Genomic DNA, 19,000 nt, shown 5'->3' with positions numbered 1-19,000 from the left:
TATTTTTGGTTTTTTTTGCTCCTCCATCTGGATCAACAAGAGTTTTAAAACATCTTCAAAAATCAATATTTGCATATGTAGGTGTGTTTGGGCTATGTTTTACATGTGTATCTGTGAGATTCATAAAATATTTTTAAATCCTTCCATGCTCAGGCTGAAAAAGGTTGAAAAAGCACACATTAAGTAAAAGAAAAAAAAAAGTAGATCACTAAAAAAAGGAAAAAAGGGATGTCCCGATTTGGACACATTCTATCTTTATGTACTTGGGTGCAAGAAATGTTCACTAAAAGTCATTGCCTACGGTGAAATAGTGCATGTTAGTAGACATTTTGACCCCTCTTCTAAACTAACAAGATATATATATATAAAACTAACATATAACATATAACATATATATATATATATGTTAGAATTCAGGACAATGTCCTGAGGCAATATCAAGCCCTTAAAAGTGAGGTTTCCCAGTAACACAATATGTGGATCTTGTTGTTGTCAATTAATTAAGTCAGACATCTGTAAAAAAAATATATATACAAGCCTAGTCCTGTCCCATTTTACAAGTGTAGCATTACAATTTCTAGAATGCTTATATTTCATTTTCCTTGCTAGTCAATCACATTCTTTATATTCTCTTAGCTGCTAGATCAGCCACTGATACCAGACAGCAGTTACCATGTAGCCTGCCCCTGAGTAGACCTAACAGTTCCAGGAACTTGGTATCTGGCTAGGTTGTCATATGAATTATCCATGTTTGCATCAGTCACACAAATGTTAAAAACAGTGCAATTTATGAATTAAGACACTATAGCAGCATTCTTAACAATATTATTTCTGGGAGGTAGAAATAAGGCTGCCAAATCAGTTTTGAAAACATATTTCCTTCTGCTTAGTAGCCTATAAAACATATATTACCGTTAACAGAATATAACTGTTAGAGAATTAGAAAGATATTTGTATACAATAGTAAATACTAAAATCAATGAAAATAATTTTTTGATGGTTGTATACAATCATTTTACAAAACCGCTGCATCCAATCTTGGGGTCCCAGTCCACAGATTTAGAAGATCTGGGGGTAAATGTATTAACATGCGGGTTCTTCAACACCCGCGAGTTCAGCGTCTCCTGCGATTAAATTTAAAGCGGCGCTGCCTTGTAAAGGGAAACTTCCCTTTACAATGCAGCGCCGCTTTAAATTTAATCGCCGAAGACGCTGAACTCGGGTGTTGAAGAACCCGGATGTTAATACATTTACCCCCTGGAATATGAAAACCTTAACAGTTAAAAATACACAAGGGCGACGTTATCTTTCGGTGATCCAATTCATATCACCATCAAATATCGAGAGTTGTGTTAGTGTAATTGGGCAGTGTGCTTTCAGTAGGAAAATGGACACAAGATGAGACAAATAAAATGTAGCTTTTAGATCTCATTATTCATGTTTGCTGGCACCAGCGTTAATTACAACAAATGTATTAGCCAAGTTCTCAGTTATTGTAAAGGGGAAAAAACCAAAACAGAAAAAGATCACAAAACTGAGCAACAGCTCAGACAAAAAGGTATAACTGGAGGGCAAGTTAATGTATTTGGCCGTGAAGTTTTATACTTTTGTTACATAAAAATATTTAATAACATGACTCATCCATCCCTTGGTTGCTACAAATTCCAATGAAAGATGTTGCAGTCCGTATCATCAGGACAGGGAAATGATTGCAGCACAAATCCTTAGCGGATCAGAGCTGTTACAAGTGCAGTAAAATAAAGGGCACGCAGACGCAGCCAATTTGAGGAATCTTATTTTGGGTTGCAAATATCTTTCATTACCCATCACAAATTTTGCAACTACTCCAGACAGGCGCAGTTTTCTAGTTGAGGCGACGACTGTAGTACATTTGCTGCAGATGCTGTTTTACATTAAATTTAAGGTTGCATGTATCTTAAACCAAAAGATGAAGATAACAGTGTGATTTTTATTTTATTTTTTTGTATCACTGCCTAAAATATGTTTTATAGATTTTAAATGTTATGGCCTAGAAAGCATAACACCCCACCCCCATCCCACTATGATATCTGATCTTCCCCAGCTTGACAGAGACACAATGCCTAACCAAGGCATTTGCAATGTTGAAAGAGGAAACTGACAGCTTCAGTTATTGTGCTGCAAAGAAATGCAGGTTCAATTTTAAAGCCAAAGCATTCTATGCAGTTAAACTTGTGTAGCCATCATTATATCCAGTGTGTGGGAGGCTGTTGCAAACTACCACACATTATTATATTCAAGAAAAAAAAAAAGCTGTAGAGCGAGCGTATTACTCCTGAGAAGTCTTATATAAACTGAAGTTAATTTTACACACACTTCTAAAAACCATAAAAATGTGATTTGATACATAGTCTAAACTATAATGTAAGCAAATGGACCTGTACACACACACACTTTCTGACAAGTGTTTTTGGTTTGCGTCAAATTTGATGTCGTCTGCAGCTTTCACAACCATTAACATGCAGTAAAATACAATTGAGATATATGGGAGTGCTCTTTAAGTACCTATTACACTATGCTGTAGGGAGGCTCTGAGACTATACTTCTAATGGTCTGTTAAGACAAAACAAAGTACAACAATTAGTCTATGTATTTAATTAGTGTTGTCCATAAATCTTCCTTAAGTCCTTTGGACAGGTGAGACACTGCCTTTGCAAAAAGGAATGCTGTGCATGTAAGAAAGATAACCAATGCCGATGCCAGCACTGATGCCACCGATCCACCCATTCAGAAATGGCACCCCCACCAATGCTGCTTCCTACCTTAGCAGGGTGATGGGGGCAGCATCTTCAGACTGGGAGTGTGGTAATGGCCAAGCGCAACCCATTTAGCTGAACAGGGACACTGAGTAGCAGCAGCAGCAATCAGCTTCACGTTGAAGCTGCTGGCTGCTTCACTTTAATCTCAGCAGCTGGCACTCTGTGAAGGGGCATAAAAAACACTGGATGAGTGACATTATTTCAGGTACCCCAAACAACTGCCTAAGTTTGCCTAATGATAGCGCTAAATATCACTGTATGTAAAGTACTGCTATGGGTATACCACACAGGAAGGGTGGGTGAGTGGGCATGTCGCCATGATCTCCTACAATAGTGCAATCCAACTGATTGCCGTCCAATGTTTGTTTTGTAGCCCCCACCTTTCACTCTGTATAGACCTTATACATTAGATCATTTTTTAATATTACACCCCCCACCACAGTCAGGAATACACCATTACTGAAATTTAGCTATAGGTTCTACATCACTGACAGCTGGAAAGACAGAGCTGTCAGTGGTGCAGGGCCTAGCCCATCCCAGAAATTCAAGTAACTATGATATGGGTGCAAAGAAAAGCTAAGTACTGAATGGACCACCAAAAGTTTTGATTTGTGTATACTCCCTGTGTCTGAGTGGGAAATTCCATATCTTTGTGAAAATGCACTCCTCTCCCTGTGGGAGTACCAGCATTAAGATGTTGCAATTTTGTAGCAATGGAAGTGAGGTTACTCACCAAAAGGGTACATGGTGGGTGGTACCCAGTGAGCAGGAGTAGTGCATCTGTGTACAGCCCTTTTAAAAAATGTGTGACTATCGTAAATGTAAATACTTCAACAAAACCACCCTATAAAAAGAACGACATGAGTCAAATAAAGAGCACATATGAGCTTAATCTGCATAGAAATAATAGTTAGATTATGGAAATTGCATAAAGCTTAAATATAATTGAAAAGGCATATGACTTATGCATTCACCAGAGGCTTGCCTTAAAGACATGCAATGATTGTGCTATTTATACTATAAATAAAAAAAAACTAAAAGAAATAAATAGGCCACATTCTTCACCCAATGCAGGCAAAAGGAAAAAATTGTTTTATAGGTTACCTTGTCTAAAACATTTACTGATCTAAGTTAAGGAAAAAAATATTGAAATCTGTTCAATGGAAGAGTTAAGTAATCTTGACATACTCTATCAATAATATCAACTACTCTTATTCTTGTTCAGCTACATATAAAAACTTAAATATTCTACTAATAAAACCCCCTACAAAAAACAAATATGAGCTACACGCTAAAATAGTGAAAACTTAATAAACACCAATCTATTTCAAGCCTCAGCACTTCATCCAGAATTATTAAAAGATAAAAAATATGTGCTAGAAACAACAAGCTTCTAAAAGTGGACATGCATTACAGGCATTTCCCATATGGACCAAATGGTGCCGCCTTAACTCCAAGGGGTACCTTTTAAATCCCAGGCTCTCTACAGGCAGATCTACTCTTGATCAAGGCTATAAATCAGAGATACTATTAGATAACCGCAAATGGAAAACACAGAAACTTTTTCTATCAAAACAGTTTTGTGGTCTTTCAATATTTTGAGGCCTAGGCATTTCATAGTGTAAACCCCATGGTGACATATATCACGTGTTTCTTCCTTCCCAGTTAGAAGAGAGTTTGACTGTACAGGCTGTTTTTCAAACTCACGGAAAAAGTTTAACAAGCATTCCAGATGGCATTCCCAGATATGCTTTTGCAAAATCAATTCATCACAGTATAATTTTGTGATGCAATCTGTTCAAGTGCTAGAAATTTTTTATTGAACGGTTGCTGTGTTATAGCTACAAGTATGGAACGACATCTGAAATGATTCCAAGGGAAGCGCTTGTACAATACTGTTTTATATACACAATTAGACTCGGTTACTAAGATGCCAAGCACTAATTCCTATAACCACCCATTCACTAGAAACTGCCCCCTAGTAAACTTTAGTGAATACCAAGTCTACTTCAGAATATACAATTCCCAAATAATTAGACACAAAAAGTCAAATACACTTTTATAAGAATGGATGTGCGCGCTCTGAGAATTGTGATTACCAAAGCTGGTTGGCAAATTATTTAGGGTTGTTAATCATTAAATCTCAAGGTGACCCAGTATGAATAAAACGGAGTGTGTCAGAAATTGCATAATGTCCCTTATCCAGGAAACTTTGGACAAACGCATTAACTAACATACTGAGGACAATTAAAATGTGTGTCAGCTCAGGATACCTGCAGTGCAGTAGGGACAAGCATTATGGACTCAGGCTACCTTTTAGCCTTCTGTGGATTTCACCAATAGAAGAAATGTTTTGTTTAGGTTTTCAAGTCCTTTAAGTGTTTGAGTGACTGTAAAATTGAAACAAAGGAATACGACACAAATGACAGATACTGTAAGTGCAGTTACCTGTCTCCACAGAGAACACCAGTCTACAGATTACATTTGCTGTCATGAATATTTCCTCATAAAAATAAGAAAAATATTATATCTATCTATCTCCCCCTTCATTTAGTGCATGTATCCTACTCCTCAATTACCGAAGATCTGAGCACCCCCTCAGGTCCATCCACTTTTCTTTTTCCTGCCAGGCTTCTCACCTAGTCATTTTACTTTTGAACCAGTTAGTCCCTTACATCTAGTCAATACCTACCAATATCCACCTCTTCTCGTCATTGCCACCACTATCGTATTCTTAATGTCTCCCTCATTATATCCAGTTACCTGTAATACCAGCATTAAACTTGGTTTAATCACACAGTTATATACGAAGTTGCCTCTCAGAACCCCCCCCCCCCCCACCCCAAAAAAGAAAAAAAAAAAGAAAAAAATTCTAGAGAGCAACAGCTTAATTTCGGCAGCACTGTGCTATACAGCAGCCGCGGCGCTGTCAAAGAAGCGTCCGCTGCGGTGCTGTATACAATACAGCACCGCCGCGGACACTTCTTTGACAGCGCCGCGGCTGCTGTATAGTATAGTGCAGTATGTAGGGACACTTCGTTAGCGGAGGGGAGGGGTTTCTGGAGACCCAGAAACCCCCCTGCGTGCGCCCCTGCCTCTCCATCAAACTGATCCCAAACAGATATAATCACATCAGCATGATGTGCAAAACAAATACACTTCCAATCATCCCCAGTCACACTGGGGGTGACTGCCACATCCTTTGTTTCCTAGCATTATCTGCAAACACCAGCTAAGAACAGAAGTCTTGAATCCATCTGTCACTTCCTGATGGTAGCTGTGGATGCTGTCCTTGCAATGAGGAGGTAAGCTAAGTGTGACATCAAATTTGACAAAGAGAAAGCAGGAGTGGGGCAGCCAGAGGTACAATTGGGCACTTAAATTGTTAATAAACAAATAATGTAAGATATTTTGTTCTATATATATATATATATATATATATATATATATATATATATATATATATTTATTTATTTATTTATTTTTTTCATTTATACAAAGCAAAAGAAACCATGCAATCTTTAGCTTGGTGATATCAATATTTGGTGAATGTTATTTGCACAAGCCCTTAAGTCTAACTTTAACTATATGAGTAAAAGACATTTTCTAATTGGCTGCCAAGTGACACAACACATTTGTGGCATCTGCACCAGGTTAATAAAACAAAACATACAGGAAGTAAATACTCAGGTATTTTACAAAACATAAGGTCTTTCAGATGGTTTAGTGCCTGTTTCCTGTAGCCGCCAGTCATCCTATGTGGTCTGAATTGTTGGTGAGCATTTAATGACATCATATTTAAATACTGCATGGACTCAAACTTAATAATTTATGAGAGCATTACATTCCAAAAGCACCCTCATTTGACCTCCTGCAGTTCTGGCCTACAGTTCAAAGAAAAGCAGCTTTCTATGATTAGATCAAAGTAAATCAACTACATTACTGTTGTTACACAAAAGCATTTTCGCATATATGTACCTTTGTGTTTCCATAAAATAGACAAAACAAACTTAAAGCACATACCGTATTTATCGGCGTATAACACGCACTTTTTTCCCCCTGAAAATAGGGGGCAAATGATGTATGCGTGTTATACGCCGATATAATGTTAAGAAGCCATGTTTTTATAGCGTGTGGAGTGTGAGGCAATCAGTAGGCAACGGCAAGCCGCGCCTTCCTCACGTCTAATTCTCGCGGCCATCGGAGCGTAACCACGGCAACGCTCTGCACTGCGAGAGTTCGCTGTCTGAGGTAGGAGAACTTGTACCCGTCAGGTACAAGTAAAGTAGTGAAGTAAAGTGGGGTTTTGTGTACGGCGCAACAACGAACTAACAATTAAACAGATAAAATACGGTATATAGTCATTTTAAAATAATTATATAAAGTGCTAACATGCTAATTCCCATATGTGAAAAACTGGTGATACAATAGTGCCAGCATGCTGGATCCAATATGTGCAAGTAATAAATATTACTGTATGTGCTGAAAATATTCTAAAATTATTTCTATAATATATATATATTTAACAAAGTGCTAGTGTATTACATAGATGTTGTGCAGCAGTGTGCACAGATTTAAAGGAGACCAGAATGGCAAAATAAATCTTCCTGAAATTTCCCTCTTAAAATGAAGATGCGTGTTATACGCCTGTGCGTGTTATACGCCGATAAATACGGTAATTGAAAAGGAATAATTGTTTCCTCTTAAGATTTAATCAATTAAGTTAGAGTGGGAGTTCAAGCTTTTTTTAAAAAATTTACGCAAAAATGGAATATATGTTGAAGATGCTATATAAAAAGAAGATCAACATTGGTAAAAAGCCACAGCAAGATTTGAACCAAATGGTTTGTTCACTGCTCAAGCAATGGGTCCTCATTTCCCCTGGCCCCTACCTCCTTAAGGCTATATTCTATACAGCCAGCAATTACTGGCATACTCATTGACCCAAACCGACTGATGTGTACCCATCAGACAATTAAAACACAAACAGAGGACATGCTCTGCCACCATTCTGTTCCATGCTCCCGTCAAACACTTGCCACAGCCCAGTTCAAAAGAAGCAAGTTATACTTATAGATGGCTGTATTATGCACTGCATGCACAAACTTTGAGCAACTGTTGTCTTTTATTGGATGTACCTGTACAACGGTTTTCCGTAAGCAGATCGTGTGAGTCATCTTGAAAAAAAAAAAAAAGTTTCAAATTATGTTTAATTTCTATTTCAGTAACTGCACAGCTCTTTTCCCCGTTTGCTTTTGTCTTTTCCAATCCACATGGACTGCTGTTGGCTGTTACCTCAAAATGGGAGATTCTTATAACATTTTATATTTTTTTTACTGGTTTTCTTCTTCTCTCACTTTATTTGTCACTGTACATGTACTCCGCTTTATTGAATATGGGCCTGCCAAAGTCAAATAATTGGATTGTCATTCTAAATTAATAAATACCAATTGTAATGTTTTACTATGTGATGGCGTACTGTGGCCAATTACGCAAGCACATAGGAAAACACAGTGTGTATGTATGTATATATATATATATATATATATATATATATATATATATATATATATATATATATATATATATATATATATACACATATATACACACATACCTCACCTAAATATCTTGTCTTATCTCACTCTTCCACCTGTCCTCTTCTGGCTCGCCCTTCACTGGCTCCCCCTCCGCTTCAGATTCATTTTCAAACTCCTCACACTCTCTTTTAAAGCCCTCTCTAATTCCACTGCTCCATATCTCTCCAACCTCATCTCCACTCATACTCCTTCTCGCCCACTGCGGTCATCCAACGACCGTCGCCTCACCTCCCATCTGATCACCACTTCTCATTCCCATATTCAAGACTTCTACTGTGCTGCCCACTTCTCTGGAACGATCTCCCCGTTCTATCAGGCTTTCACCTAGCCTGTCAGACTTCAAACGCTCCCTTAAAACCCACCTGTTCAGGTTAGCCTACCCTTCCTCCACCTAACCCAGTCCTCCTACATGCCTCTTCTCTCTCACTCTAACTAACCTTTATTTACTACACCTCTTCTTCCTTACTCCCTGCTCCTCTCCCGTCAGTGTTCTCGTCCTTCATCCCCTCTTGCCACTCTGTCTCCTGTCAGTCTTCCCCCTCACCTTTAGCTTGTAAGCTCCCTAGAGCAGGGCGTTCTTTCCTTGTGTCCTCCTCGTCTTGTTTTCCTTTGTCCTTAACCCACCGCCTTTTCTCTCCGTTTTATCATTTGACTTCTGTCTCAACCTTCCCTCTTCTCCATCTCTGCATTGATCCTGCAAGTGTTGCCCACTCTACTGAGCACAGGCGCGTCCCTTTATATCCTACCCCTCTCCTTCCCTTCCTATCTGTACATTGGAATTCATTTTTACTTCTTTGTCCTATGTACTTCTCTCTGCTAAATTGGTACTTGTATATACATATTGTTCTTTGTCTATATGTATTCCCCTTTGCTTACTGCACTTTGTTTTGCACTACCTTGTATGCCATGTATTGTGTCTCATGTATTGTCACCATGTACTGTTACGCCAAGCTCTATGTACAGCACTGCGGACCCTCTGTGGCACCTAATAAATTAAAGATAATAATAATAATAAAAATACATATACATTCGCATCTACACTTGTAAATAGTTCACTTTTAATAAAGACTCCAACTCCCATTCTTTTAATAAAGACTCCAACTCCCATTCTTTTATTATTAAGATTTATTACATAAAAGGTAAACCTACATTAAAGATATTTATGGTTCAGGTCATAAAAAAGTATTGTGTTTGGTCTTATATTAATCCACAATTTACCAACAAGAATCTGGCACCATTTGAGAAGCGATCGCATATTGCGATTGAAAGTTATAATTAGTATAAGATTAAGTCTCAAAGATATTTTGTTAATGGGTGAGTTTTTGGCGGTTCCCTGAGGCAAGATACGTACACAGCTGTTGGAGTAAGTTGCCCCCCACCTTTGGAGAAGTATTGTTTGAACTGGCCTATGGCCTGCATTGTACTGGACCATCATAAAACCTGAACCAATGAAGAACTATCTTACTGTTATCTTTGTGTATATTATGACGTCACGGGTTTTTTTTTGTCAACTCCAACCGCATAAAAAGCCACTGGACAGTTGCTCATTCTTTGACAACACAAACTTCAGGATTGATGAGCTGTTACTGGATCCAGTTGGCAAGCATAATGTATTGGTTATACTTTCTTGTATTTTGTTATACTTTGATATATTTTGCTATTAAATTTCTTTGTGCGGTGGAACCACATTAATCGTATCGGACAATCTTTAATGGTGACGATAGAAACGGACATTACAGCCCTTACAAACTTAATACAAAACATAGCTCAACAGCTCTAGAAATACACAATGCTATTTTTACTGTAAGCTTCCCAGAAGATGCAGGCAATAAAAGTATGATTTCTTTCACTGCATGAAAAACAATTTAAAACTCTGGATAACATCAACCTTGTAAAGAATATTGGGTCTAGCTTCCATCTACCCTATGCTGTAGGCAGGGCCGCCGAGAGGGGGGGGGGGCGCGGGTACTAATTACCCGGGCACGTCAGGGGGCCCGGCCCGGGCCCTTGCGCTGCTAATTTTTTTTTTTTTTTTTTTTTTTTTCCAAAACGTTTTTTTCTTTCCTTTTTTTTATTTTTTTTTGCGGTGGGGGGAGAAGGGGAGGGGGGGAGAAGGGGAGGGGGGGCGGGGGCTCGGTTGTTGGTGGGGGGAGCAGGCTAGTTTAAAAAAAACAAAACATACTCACCTGATCGCGGAGCTGGCATCCCTCCTCTCTGCTGCTCTGTGCTCCATTCAGACTGTCTGAATGCCGGGTGTGATGTCATCATGTCACAACCAGCATTCAGTCAGTCAGTCTGGAGCAATGGAGCACAGAGCAGCAGAGAAGACCAAGAAAGGAGATAAGGTAAGTGAAGGGAGGAAAACGAGGGGGGGGGGGGGTCAAAGAGGGGTTAAAAAATGGGGAGGCAGCATGACAGAGGCGTTAAAAATCGAGGGGGGCAGAGAGGGGTTAAAAAATGGGGGGGCGGGCAGCATGACAGAGGGGTTAAAAAATGAGGGGGGCAGAGGGGTTAAAAAATGAGGGGGGCAAAGGGGTTAAAAAATGAGGGGGGCACAAGGGGGTTAAAAAATGGGAGGGCAGCATGACAGAGGGGTTAAAAAATGAGGGGGCACAGAGGGGTTAAAAGCGGGGGGGGGGGCATCATGACAGAGGGGTTAAAAAATGAGGGTGGCACAGAGGGGTTAAAAAACGGGGCAGCATGGCACAGTGGGGTTAAAAAAAACAGGGGTCAGCATGGCACAGTGCGGTTAAAAAATGGTGGGCAGCATAGCACAGTGGGGTTAAAAAGGGGGGAGGCATGGCACAGTGGGATTGAAAAAAGGGGGGGGGGAGCAGCATAGTATAATGTGATGAAGGGGAGCCAGATGAAGGGGGCAAAAGCAATATGGAGGGCACAGTGTGATCATAAGGCATGGCGATGATGAAGGGGCACATTATTGTAATATTGGAGCTGGAGGAAGGCCTAATTATTAATCGTGGATGGTATTGATTTAACGCCAGGGTTGTTTGGAATTATCTAAATGTATCTATTTTTTTCCAAATAGGGCCCCCAGCATTCCAGGATCCAGACAAGCCGCAACTAAAAGAAATATGCAGCAACAGGTGGTGAAAGTGAGAACAACAGGTAGGAGAGAGCAGGACAGTATGTGAAATGTTGTGATTCTAGTAGGGACAATGTCAATTTTTGGTGAGTGTTGTGCCCAATGTAAGGTGGAGGCCAAGACTGAACTCTTTGTGTACACACTGCATTTTTTCTATACTACACTTTGGTGCTAGATGTCCTGAAAGTCAGGAGTGCTTGGACAGATGTGACGCTCGGGCGAATTGAGAGCCTAGTGATTTTGATGTTTAAGCCACGCCCCAACGGCACATTTTCCACGCCCCCAAATGCATGACCACACCCCTGCTGCTCTGTGCTCAACTATGAGGGGGCCCCATGAATTTGTTGTACCGGGGTCCTGAATTCCTCTTGGCAGCCCTGGCTGTAAGCTAGTGTACATTGGCAGTAGTTGCGGAGTTGTGGCTTTATAGCCATAATTTTCTATTTTTCTAGCCAAATATACTCATTGTCTGATAGAAGCAGACAGAAATGTATCTGGCCAACTTAAAATGGAAAAGGAAGAGTGTTCTGGAGTGAGTAATTTGCGGTAGAATGAATTGAATAAGCAAGAGTGTGAGTATTCACATATAAAGATGGCACGTTTCCATATTACGCTATGCAGAATTATATCCAAACTCAGTGCATTATTTCACTTTTTATCTGCAACAGTCCATGGCAGAGAAAGGGGACTCCTGAGAAAATTAGGTAATCTGTAAGTCTATGTGGTTAGCTATGGATATATTTCTCTCAGTGCGTCCAATAAATATGGACTACAGAAAGGATCGGCTGGGTGCAATGTGATATCAGGCTGGCCAAGTCAAAATCTTCAGACCTGCCAACTTTAATTTTTTTTTTTACTCTGATATGGTCACACAACAATTTGCTTTATCTATTGCCAAATTAGACAAATAAAGAAAATGGCTGCTGATGTTTAATGCAAATTTTGCACCTAAATGCAATGTTAATATATGAGCCCGGATGTATTAAATTAGTGAAAAAAGAGTTCTATATTTAGAGCACACTGTGTGGCAAAATACACATAATGGAGACTGGGTATTGTGCACACCTCTGGACTACAAATTCTACCACATTAATTTGCCTTGGTGCTGCTAGTGAGGAACTGAACCACCTTATGGGTTCAACCATAACATTGATCACAAGGATTACAAATTACACAGTTTTTAAAAGTGTTCCTGTGTCCTAAGAGTATGTGTTTAATGCATATTCATTCAGGAAATGGAGGCACTGTTTTGGGGGCTGCCCCTGTGCATAATTTGTGAACCTTCTTGCTGTCAGAATACCATATATATAAGAACCAACTGCCGCTCCGATGTAGCTCTATATATTCCCACATGCCACTAGATGGCCAATAAGCCACAACACAGCCAAAATACCTCCATATGGCCAGTTTACAGCCAAGGTTCATTCAGACAATATTGTCTATATAACCTCATAGGACAGTATGTCCACAAACCATTAGACATGGGTAGCCTATATGCCCATATGGTCTATACTGTATGATATAGCTTCCTGCCCATTAAAATGCAGATACTGTGGGGGTGGCATGTGTAGACTCTTCAAACTAAGCAAAAATAAAAAAATAATATTATAAACACACACATACATATACATATATATATACATATACACACACACACACACACACACACACACACACACATATATACACACACACATATATCTATACATACACACCTGTGGTGAAAGGAAGACTTTAAGGGGGTAATTTAGGGGTAATTCAACTGGCCCGAAACTTGTGAAAATAACGCGGTCCGTGCACTATTACCATTAGTACGGTAATTTCAACATGTCCAGGTCATTTCTTTCTCCTTCCACTGCTAATAAAGGGGCCATTGCCTCCTGTATATACACAGATTTTTGGTTCACTGTAAAGAAAGGGTATCCTTATGTTGTGGGTGCATCCCTCATCAGTAAACAGGGGAAACAGCCCCGTTTAACAGCACTGACACAGGTGACAGTATCAGGGTCTACACTCTCAGGAGGCATAATGTACATACATGAATGCAACTGTACATATTTAAAAAAAAAAAAGCAAAAAAAAACATGTGCATATGCAAAAGATCGGAATCAACTTATGCATAAATAGAATATATCATGTACAAAGACAATGGCATTAGCAAAAATATTTTTTGATCAGAAATGAGCTCTAAATCTGATGTCATTACTCTGAGCTATTCAGTGTGATGTTTGACAGGCAGTTCATGCCAGATTATTAACTCCCAGCACCTCTGATCCAGAACACCTGTGTTACCCACTGATTGATCATGGCTTTGGCTATTTATATGGATCTTAGTCCCTGGCGAGCAAGTGTGAACATTCTACAGTCAATGGGCCTGAGTCATTAAGGAGAGTAAGGCAAAAAAAAAAAAAGAAATAAATCTGATCCTGCACAAGCCAGGTTACAATACAAGGGGTGCAAATTAGTTTATTATTTTGCACATAAGCTAAATACTGGCTATTTTTTCATGTAGCACACAAATACTTGATAGTTTTATTTTTAAACTGAAATTTAAAGTTGATCTAGGACATGCCCTTCCCCAAATATAAATCTGTCCCCACGCTTTAAATTGACCTTCCACCCCAACGGTTAACTTCATGGTTTTGCCAAGGTGCAAAGTTACTCATTTTGTTTTGCTTTGCTCATCTTAAAATGACTCAGGCCCAACATCTCTGGCCCTCAGCCACTGGGACCCATCAAAGAACAATTGCACGATGGTAATCAAAACTGTTTCTTAGTTAAGTTGCTCAGTTCCCTACTCAAGTCAAATACATCAAACTTGTGAACAAGACCTGGGGATAACATTGTGCCAGTAAGCACATTTAGCTTTAAGTGTAATGTTCACTGTAAAACTATGTTCATATAATGAAGGGACATCCACCAACAAAAGTGCTGGGACAGTCCTCTCATCCTAGGTACTATCATCCCACCATACACGAAAACAAAAAACAACCTGCATGACAGGGTCCCAAACAATGTGTCCCACTACTTGTTTTGTGTACCTGCTACTATGCTCTCATTTTACATGGACATTAAATTTCAATGCCTTCTATTAAAAATGTTCTAACTGCCTCACCCAGTTCCATATGGGTCACATCCTGAATTCAGTTTTACCTGCATTCGGCTACTTGACCAGCAGAGCTGGCTGCTAGCAGAGGACAGTGTGTCATGATGAATGTTTAAAGTATGGACTATATGTGGCAACTTACTTGAGAGGAGCTACAGACAGAATCTAATTAGCTGTCACATGCAATGTACACCTCATTCATCTAGAATATATAAATAGAAGGAGCTCAGTCCTTCATATTTAACAGTGGTTTACCATGCATGGCATAAGAGGTAGACTAGCTGCATGCAAGTAATTTTAGAGTTCTGATGGTGGATGCAAACTTTATATCTAAATTTTACAAGACACCCTTTCACAATAAATACCTTTTATATTTAGTCACACTGTAAATACAATCTAATGCTTATTAGATTGCTAGAATATGCCATTCTTCCTTATATTACACTTTAATAAGTTCTTCAAATAAAAAAATACTAATTTCTAAACAACTGCCGAGATGTAAGACAACTGCTAAGTGCATATCATTGATACACTAAATGGGTAAAAATAAAAATTAAATTGGCTTACCAATATTAGGATGCTTCAGAAGGCGGCAGATTCTTGCTTCACGTTCCAATTTCTGGTGATCTGTTCCGAGAAGATAAAAAAAAAGAAGGTACATTGATAAACATTCTACCTTTACATTTAGTGCACACTACAAACTGGAGGCACAAAAATACATTCAAATATATTAAGTACAAAAGTAAATATACAAGTAATATATTGTAAATGGTTGGTGATCATCATGTGGACGATTTTCTTAATATGTCAGGGAAGGGTGTTATATTAGTTCATTAGTAGAGCAGAGTATGGAGGATTAGTCTAGGAGTTCATGAGACACAATTTAGAGGTCAGCCTTGTCAATTCCAACATATTCTAACAGTGGATTGAAGCCGAGCTATACACAATCAAAGGAATTCTTATTTCAGGCATTAATTGATAGATCAATTAGAGAACAGAGAGAACACAACACCATATTGTGTGTATAGAAACTGTTCTATTTATTACAATCAAGATTACACATTCTTATAGCACTCATATCTTTTTACATGTTAGAAAAAAATTCTAACACCAGGCATCATATGTCTAAAATAATTGTGGCAATAAATCTGTCCTGATTTTAGCCTTGGTAAGTAAATTTCAAAACACTACTTACAATGTTATCTACAATAAACTATTTCTTACCAGTGCTTGTCTTATCTACTATTTTGATATGTTTCACACATCTCCTGGAACATTGCCACATACTCGTTGTTTTTAAGACTTATACATTATATTTTAAGCAATATTAAAAGGCACAATACACATTATTAAATGACTTCTATATTATGTTTGAAGCAAAAATAAGGCACAATACACATTTGTAAAATAACAGGCATGGTGTATGATGTTACAACCCCTTAATCTACTCCATATGTGAATTGCACTTTTCAGCCATGTTGTTATCAGGAAGTATCAGTGAGGTAGCTATAACATATCCTTGGAAAAGTACTTCAGGGGTTAAATTCCACCTCCATAGGGAGGGGGGGCTGGATAGTGTAAGCAGCCCACCAATCAAGACCTTTTGCAACTTCACTGGGCAGGTAGATCCCAAAGGGGGATTAGGAGGTGATAAAAGAGGTTAACCGGGGAGCTGGACATGTGTGTGATTAACTTTTGGCCAAGAGGTGATGCTCTACCAGAGAGTTGCTGTGGTCATATCGCACTGGATTTATCTGAACCTGACTTGTTGGACCTGCTATCGTTACAGGGCCGTGCTGTATTTAACCCTGTTCTGCAGAATAAATCATCCACTATTTTTCCTCTAATACTGTGTCTGAGTGATTTGGGAACCACGTATCTTCACAACATTATTAAATGATTTTTACATTCTAATTTATTAGCCTAAAGTGTCTATTTGGCTATATGGATGATGTCCATTATGGAGAAATAAACCTTGATTTCAGTTTTTATTTATGGTTTGAAAGTCAATTGTAGTAAGAAATTCTTTTTTTACTTGTACTCAATGGACTGCATCTGTAAATGATGTACTGTACCTTGAACAATTCATATACTCCCATTATGGACACCACCCAGAAGTACCTTAAATGCAATATGCCCAAATATTGTCTACCACCAAAGTAGATACAGTTGATTAGCATAATCTATTCCCTTACTGTAAAATAGAGGGCTATTAAAAAAAACAAAAAACCAATGAAGACACAGTAGTGAGTGAATTTATATTTTACAGTAGGGGGTAAATTATCCCTTCTAATAACCAAGTTTTAATTTGAAATATCACAAATTGCTCCTCATGTACTGGAGTGTTTTGCCTTCACTGACAGCTATGAAATTTAACTCTGAACACTTTCAAAATGAGTCATGCAACACAAGTGACAGCACTCATCAAATTATATTTAATGGAGTATTCCATAAGCCACACACATCCATATATGTAAATATATTATTTAAACAGCCACCGCTACTCATGCCGAATAACTGAAAGGCACTTCCATATTCCAGATATGAAAACGTTATTACACTATAATCAAAAACTAGGGCTATCATCATTTTACATTACCACCAGCGAGTGAAATCACAGCAAAATGCTGCCCAAATAGAGCTTTGAAGTGGAACAGGCCATTTTATAGACACGTGAATTTTCAGTAACGCAGTCCACTTTTGCTGCCCCATTCCGTAGAATGACATTTTGTAAATTTGTCTATGAACAGAGCTAGAAAGATGATATTCCATTCTTACTGCTGGGTGGTGTCTTGAGGTAGGACTGAACACTCAAGGCCAAATTCTGCAAACAAAATGTGCAAATGTTCACCGACTAAACACAAAATGAGGTAAATATTTTGGGAAACAATTCTGAAAATGTCCCTCATTTCCAAACACCATTTATTGAAACCATCACCAAGGCAGCCTTGGGATTTATGTTGAATACTTTACCCACTTCAAAAATTGTTCCCTCCAAAAAAGTCCGATAAAAGACCTTACTTTTTGGTCCCTTTCTTGATGGGTGTAAGGAAATAATTTTTGCATTTCATTTTCAGAAGCTTTTTACTTAAAAATGACTCCCGGGTGACATAATTTTAGTTAACGCAAATGTATTTTTTTTTTCCCATGAAGATCATAAAAGTGGCTTCATTGTTCATAGGCAAGAAAATATAAGCAACAAAATAGAAAAGCAATAATCACATTTCACCCAACTGTTCTGAATCAGCCAAGGAACACAGACAACTAAGTAAACAATCAAACACTATATTATGCAGTCATTATTTCTAAACAGGAACAAAATAATCACATTCTGTACAGGACTAAGTAGAACTCAGATGTCAAATAAGGGTCTTTCTTTTCACAGGGAAACAAAGCATTACAATGCAAGCTTGACATGAGTCTGGAAGTAACTAGCCTTTGCTTGTTACACACACTGCACTTCCCCTGGTAGACAACTTGAAGCTGTAATCTTAAAATTGGTACTTGTTCAGAAACATGCAGCAACAATGGAATAGTGCAATAGGACACACATTAAACATCCCAAGTTAAAATAGAATCTTAAGAAGGCAAATCAAAAACTATTGATTTTTTTTCATCACGGTGTTGCATGAAAAACACATAAGAAAGAAAAGAAGAAAATAATTGAAAAAAGAAAAGAAAAATGTACACATACCACGCTACATTTGATATTGGGGCAAAATAGGCACTCCCTTTTCCCCCACTAGGTACCAAATGGTCAATGTACCCAACTTTTGTTTTTATTATCTTCAATATGTTGTTATGTGGATATGACATGTCACCATATTTAGATGTGCCACACACACACAATAAAGTTAATATGTTACTCTACCACAATCCTACACTGATAATCTTGTTCTCTATTTTTCAAGGAGGAGCGGTAGTACTAGGTGGTTTAAATGGTTGGTGAAATAGATCAAAGGTTGTGATTGGAACCACGTGGAGACTTGACATTGCTATTACTGTCCAGCTGGTCTAAGAGTGAACTTTTTTTCTACTATCAACGGCAATGGGTGTGTGTTACACCACGGAGGTACATCAAGGTATCTGTGGTGAGCCCATCTAAATTTTAGATATACTGTGGCCCATTATGTGCCGGAGTCTAGTGTCATCAAAATAACTTTTGTCATTGTACCCATGCTCCCTTTCAGCTGCAAATGCAAAGACCTACCCAAAAGCAGTGGAAACAAGCAGTAAAATTACTCTATGCTGTGTAGGTTATGCCCGAAGATAGTGAGAGTTATTTAGTATGTTAAATGTTTCTCATGCATCTCTAAATGGTACAATAGTAAGCTCTTATTTACGCAATTAATTTTAGGGACAGTCTTCTCTCCCCTGGGTACTGTTACACATA

The 19,000-nt window shown here is 38.5% G+C and overlaps 1 protein-coding gene across 18 annotated transcripts in view; it reads right to left on the bottom strand.

Annotated features, from left to right (window-relative positions):
* Positions 1 to 19,000, bottom strand: part of CAMK2D (calcium/calmodulin dependent protein kinase II delta) — a 184,950-nt gene that overhangs the window by 117,638 nt on the left and 48,312 nt on the right. For all 18 annotated transcript variants that reach the window (XM_075200364.1, XM_075200365.1, XM_075200366.1 and 15 more), the window contains exon 3: positions 15,175 to 15,234. In XM_075200364.1, coding sequence (XP_075056465.1) covers positions 15,175 to 15,234 — 60 coding nt within the window. The remainder of the gene's footprint in view (positions 1 to 15,174; positions 15,235 to 19,000) is intronic.

This window comes from Mixophyes fleayi, chromosome 1, assembly GCF_038048845.1.
Source record: "Mixophyes fleayi isolate aMixFle1 chromosome 1, aMixFle1.hap1, whole genome shotgun sequence".
In the NCBI taxonomy this organism is placed as follows: Eukaryota; Metazoa; Chordata; class Amphibia; order Anura; family Limnodynastidae; genus Mixophyes; species Mixophyes fleayi.
Note: the sequence above shows the minus strand (reverse complement) of the source record. Positions and strands in the feature narration are given on the sequence as shown.